Raw genomic sequence first — 6,000 nt, 5'->3', positions numbered from 1 at the left:
GTAAGGTTCGAACCTACTCACCCTTCTTGACATTGCTTAGCACTGCTGGTGACGCTGAGGGACAAAGAACCTTTCCGTGCATCTTACTGTGGCAGGTAGGGCAGGTGACTAGACCAGGGGCCTCACAGGTAGGGAGGGTCTGCAGTGGGGAGATGGCAGCCGGAGCTTGTGGTTGGCTGTAAGAGATGCCAGAATCTAGTGGAGGGAGAGGAGAACCCACAAGGTCAGGGAGGGGCATCTGCCACAGTCCCAAGAGGCAGGTTGGAGTACCTGGGATTGGGGCACATGATAGAACCTGAGGGGAACATCCCAGACCAAGAAACCTTGGGCAGGTAGGTCAGTGCCAGGGTTCTTGAGTCAACAGATGGAGGGGACCAGGGCCAGGGTTTGGACGGCCTCACCTTAGCCATAACTAGGGTCAGACACAGGGAGACTGGGTCTTACCAGCTGAGCTGGGATGAGAATTCAGGCCTCCTCAACCCATTTAGTTGTAATCAATTTCTGAATTTTGTAAACCCTCTCCTTCCCTAAGAATTTCAGGTGTTAGTCCTCACCACCATACCATCAAACACTGGACAGCTTATTCTTCTGAGAGTCAGTAACCAACAGGGTAAAATAGTGCAGAACTCCAATCTGCTTCTCCTTGTAACGGTAGGTTCACCCAGTCATTTCCCGTGTTCTAAGTCTCCCCCCAGTAAGAAGTCACTTGGTGTAGTTATATCTGGACATGACTGTACTTATTTCCTCCAGAAGAATTTTAGGCAGAGGGTGATGCTGGAATCTTATATGTCTTCATAATTATTAGTGACTGTAGGGTACGTTTCTATTGACTCAAGAACCTAAAGATTTCAGAGCTGAATGAACATCATACAGATCATCTAGTTAAAATCCCTTGTTTTATTTCATTAGAAGTGAAAGGTGAGGTTCCTAGAGGTAAGGGGACCTATCCACGACCACAGAGCTCATGGTGGGAAGAGGCGGGAACAGACGTTCCTGGCTTCCAGCCCGGCGCCATCTCTGCAATTCTATCACATCATGGTCGCTGAGTCACAGAGAGGAAGCGGAGGGACGCTCTTGACACTAATTGACAGTTGTCTCTCAGACAATAGAAAACATACAGCATTTCAAGAAACACATAGCAACTCTCTGTGTTTAAACACTTGCTCATTAAAGTACACATCTCCACCCATGCACACTCGCACATATATATGCACAGACAGGTACCCTGCCCTCTTTACAGGTTACATTTTACACTGCCAGCGACTCTTTATACAACCAACAACCTCAGGAACAAATGGCTACCACCGTCTGCTTCCTTTAAAACAACGCTGATGCGGGGAGCCAGGCCTGAAGTCTGAGTAGATCTCCATCTTCCCAGAGAATGATCTCGGTGACTCCGAGCCTCCTCGGTCAGGCCTTCCCCCTGATGGAGGCTGGGGGTGGGGTGGGGTGCAGTGGGGCAGAAGATTCCTGACTGAGCAATTCTTCGTCCTGAGCTAAACAGAGCCAATGGGAGGTTCTTCTCATCTCCTGTTTTCCCTTCATTAGGAGGAGGGCGGGGTTCCTGTCTGCAGTTGTACATCTCGCATTTGTATGGTACATAATGCACATCCGGTTCTGTAATTACATAAATGTCTGTATTGGTTTTCTAGGGGTGCCATAAAAACTACCATAAACTCAGTGGCTTAAGACAACAGAAATTTGTTCTGTCATAGTTCTGGAGGCTAGAAGTCTGAAATCAAGGTGTCGGCGGGGCGACGTTCCCTTCTAAGGCCTGTCCATGCTGCTCTCCTAGCTCCTGGTGGTCGCCAGTGGTCCTTGGCATCCCTGGGTTGTAACTGCATCCTCCCGTCTCTGCTGTCATCTCGTGGCCTTCTCTCTGCGTGCCTCTGTTCCCAAACCCCTCTCTCCTTATAAAGATGCCTGGCATTGATTATGGGGCTCATCCTAGTCCAGGATGACCTCATCTTAACTGGCTTACATCTGCAAAGACCCCAAGTCCACATAAGGTCACATTCACAGGTATGGGGGGCTAGGACTTCAACATATCTTTTGGGGGGCACAGTTCAACCCACAAGAAGTAGCATTCACACAGCTCACTATTGTGTTCATGTCCGTCACCACTAACACGTAGGACCTCACGTGTGCACAGACTCCATCCCTGGTGCACTCTGGGTAGAGCCCAGGTAGACGGGCACCGTGTCCTGGCTCTCTGGGATGAGGACACTCACAGACACCAGTTCGCTCTCCTAGCCCGCGGTGTTTTTGTCCCTGTTAAGCCCCTCACCCTATACTTTAATTTAACTTTGTTTTGCTATGTCTCTTACATCCTGGCTCCAATGTGCACAATAAGTGAAGTGTGTTTGGAGAGTCATCTCAGCCGTCAATAATGCCAGCATGTCACTTCATATAAACAGGCCCTGAGGCTTTTTGAGATGATGCAAAGGAGAGCGTGGAGACCGTGAAATAGTTCCCACGAGCTACTGGTTCTTAAAGGCTCCAAGGTTCTTAAAGGTTCCTAAAAGGCTCCAATTTCTTCTTTGTTCACTTTGTCTTATATACATCATGGAGGGTGTATCCTTCATGTTAGGCAGTTGCTGAAATGGGGATCTCCCTTCACGTTCGGAGTGCGTACGATGCAGAGGTGATCTCTAACATCAAACTCCGGCGTTGGTGCAGAAGAGGGATTTCTGTAGGACCCCAAGGGTACTGTTGGCTGCTCAGTACTGGCTCTGCGGCAGGGTCATTTTGGCTTCACACACTGACGTCCATTTCAGCCGTGTCTGTCCACAGGAAAGCCCAGCCGGGGGCTGCAGGATGACACGTGGGGGCTGTCACTCAAAGAGCTCCAGGTAGTCGGGAGGCTGGTCCCGCTGACCGCAGGGGTACAGGAGGCGCTCCTGCCCCAGGGAGGTTATGGGCTCCTCCTGTGAATCAGAAGGCACAGGTCAGGCTGGGCAGGTTAAGAGAGTAAATAATGATGCCGTGGCACTCCTACCTCTTGAGAACACAGAACTTCCTGCCTACCCTTGATTTACACAAAGCTTTATAGTCTACAATTTCAAAACAGATTTTTCTCATGTGCAAACCTGCACCGAGTTCTAACTGGAGAGTGTTCTCAGATGTGGTCAGTGTAGGCATAGAGATTTTAGCGTCTCCTATGTTCTCTGCCCGGTGGGGTCTCCCTGAGTATTTGAGGAGGAACTAGGCTCAGTGATAAAGGAAATGCAATTAAGAATCCTGATGATGGGGAGGAATTATCAAAGACTAATCCCCCATTACTTGTCTCAATCATTTTTCTCGTAATTGCCTTCCAGAGCTCGAGCTGCTGCAGGACAGGAATTCACAGAGCAGGTCAAGTCTGTGCATCGTCTCACCCTGTGATACTCCACCAGCTCCGCCAGGGTGGCGTGCTGCAGCTGGTCCGCGCCCAGGAAGCTGTAGGAGTCGGTGGAGGCGTCGATGAGGAAGTGTTTGCAGCCGTCCTCAGACAGGTAGGACAGGGCATAGCCCTTGATCCTCTCACTGACTCGGATCAGGAAGCTGCCCGGCACGCATGTGCTCAGTAGTTCATTTGCTCTCGTTAGTGTGAGAATTCCTGTGGGTGAGAAAAGCAGGTGTTTCAGCCAAATTATTTCCAAACCTCTCCTCTGTTACACATAGCTGTGTGGCTCAAGTTCAGTGAACATAAGTATGACTTTAAGTCTGTTTTAGGCATCTAAGAAGAGTCATTCATCTTCTGGTCTTTGGGAACTGGGCAGGGTAGGCTACATAAGCAAATGGATAGTATAAAGAAGAGCGTTTAACCTTCAGAAGAACAAATTTCCACTTATATACCCAGTTACAGCAACACGGGGGTCAGATGGCTTCTGGATCTGGCCAGATCCTTGACAGCCACCTGGGAGTGTGAGATCTGGAAGGGGCCTTGGAGGTGCTCTCCTCAGTCTACTGATGGATATTGTATGTCCTGGGAACAATCCCATTTGGTCTAGAACAATGGTTCCCAACCAGGGCAGTGCCTGGAACTTGTTGAGAGACATTTGTGGTGGTCATGGGCAGGGAGGGGTGTGGGGCTGTCTTGGCCTCCAGTACATAGAGGTGAGGGATACCGCTAAACATCATACAGTGCCCAGGAGAGCTACACAGCACAAATAATCAGCCAACTCAACATGTCAATAGTACTGACGCTGAGAAACCCTGGTCTAGAAGTCAGCAAGTTAGTGACGGATCCAGGATGGATGCAGGTCTACAAAGCCCTCCGCTGTAGCTACTCCTAAATGATGCTCATTGGCATGAAGGAATAAGGGCATACACACACACATATGCACACACATATCTGTCTTCATATATACTCAGAGGAATGAAACTCTTCATATATATGAATACACACACACAGGGACTACCCATTTGTATGTGTGCTTGTGTATTTATCTTCATATGTAAATATCTGCATATATATCTTCATATATTTTTTCATATATCTATACTTTAGATGCCTCATGAATTCACATAACTCAGACCAGACTTTTCCCAAAGGCTCAAACTCATGAGGTTTGACTCATATTCAAGATCTCCTTTTATTCCTATTGTAATTCTTCAGTTGAATAAATAATGTTAAAGTATATAGAAAGTGCACAAACACATCTTGAGGGGATGGTGAGGTGGAGGAAGGGGCAGCATTCTCCTCGTGTTCTGCTTTTTAGCAGACTTATGCTCTTGCCTTCTCCCATTCCACACTGATACTCAGCATCTCATCATTAGGAAAATAAAAACACACCTCCTGGTGAAAAGGCAGTGGATTATCACAGCCCTTTAGTTTTGTTGGTAAAGTTAATTGAGACTTGAGTCCTAATTATCCAGAGAAAAACATAAAATAAAAACATTTCTATTATTTTTTTTGTAAGTAGACCTTTAATAAAGGGAGGATTTAAGAAATTGCCTGTTGGATGATTACTAGTATTTGTGGTGTGAAGCTCACCCAGCCAACACCAACCAGCCAGCCTTTCTTGTCCCTTCTCTTCTGCCATGCACCACTCCAAACACCCAGCCTGTACCTTACAATGTGTTCATGAGATTCAACCCCAGTGAGATGCTGGGGTAGGAACTGGGGGTGGTGAAAAGCCTGGCAGCACCCCGCCCCCATCCCCCCAGGTAGGAAATGTCACTGGAACAGAAGATTCAAGGCCTCCCTTCCAGGGCCCCCAGCCCCATTGCACTCATGCCTGGCAAGGCAGGTGATGCATGTGCCTGGTCCCCATCACGTCTGATCGCCTCTCCACCCTTTCCCTGCTAAGACCGAGCCATTGGAAACTGTAGGTACTACAGATACTGAGTGAGCCTCTTGGGTCAGCTCCTGCACTGTCCACGTTGGGTGCTCAAATGATACCTGTCTAAGCTCCCACAGATATGGACTGCTGCTTCTGTTGGCCAGTTTTACCTTCCTGAACACACCCAGTCCCGTTGATAAGTTACAGATGACAATGATAAGCTGAAACAAGGCAACGGGTAACCAGCCAGCCCAGGGACCGCACATGAAGACTCTGGACTTGACTGCCTCTGAAACCAGGGATGTCTGTCACTGACACTGAAAACTCCCCTCAGAGCTGATAAATCAGAGTGAAGGAGAAGCAGCATTCTGGAAAAAGATTTCTCTCCCTTCCCCGACTTACTGACTCACTCTGACATCCCAAGCGGCTTCAACAGATGGCACAGATGTTATACTTTATAACATGATGTTCTACAGATGGGTTCAGATTCCTAAACCTGGGTTAAGGTCAAACTGCTCCTAAACTCAGGTCATACAGTAGCTATAAATCAAACTGCCCGAAGCCCCTGCATCTGTAATTATTGCCCATTATGCACAGATCTTGGCACCATCTAATCTCCAGAGACACCAGAACACAAATACAATGATTCTCCGGCAAAGGACAGGTCATGACGGAGACTCCTGGCACACAGGGGAACCGATGGCAGGTCCAGAAGGGAAGTGCTGTTGAAACG

General features: G+C 48.2%; 1 protein-coding gene across 6 annotated transcripts in view; it reads right to left on the bottom strand.

The window, feature by feature from the left end:
- Positions 1 to 877: 877 nt before the first annotated feature.
- Positions 878 to 6,000, bottom strand: part of SH2D4A (SH2 domain containing 4A) — a 50,035-nt gene continuing 44,912 nt past the window's right edge. For 5 of the 6 annotated variants that reach the window (XM_006097022.3, XM_006097021.3, XM_014462880.2 and 2 more), the window contains 2 exons: positions 3,378 to 3,598; positions 878 to 2,927 (listed from right to left, as the gene is read on the bottom strand). In XM_006097022.3, the coding sequence (XP_006097084.1) occupies positions 2,835 to 2,927; positions 3,378 to 3,598 (314 nt within the window). In that variant the 3' untranslated portion in view covers positions 878 to 2,834. Of the gene's footprint in view, positions 2,928 to 3,377; positions 3,599 to 4,777; positions 4,849 to 6,000 lie in introns of those variants that run through there. The other variant, XM_014462881.2, reaches the window with a different exon arrangement.

This window comes from Myotis lucifugus, unplaced genomic scaffold (assembly GCF_000147115.1).
Source record: "Myotis lucifugus unplaced genomic scaffold, Myoluc2.0 scaffold_194, whole genome shotgun sequence".
Lineage (NCBI taxonomy): Eukaryota > Metazoa > Chordata > Mammalia > Chiroptera > Vespertilionidae > Myotis > Myotis lucifugus.
This window is presented reverse-complemented; position numbering and strand designations above follow the sequence as displayed.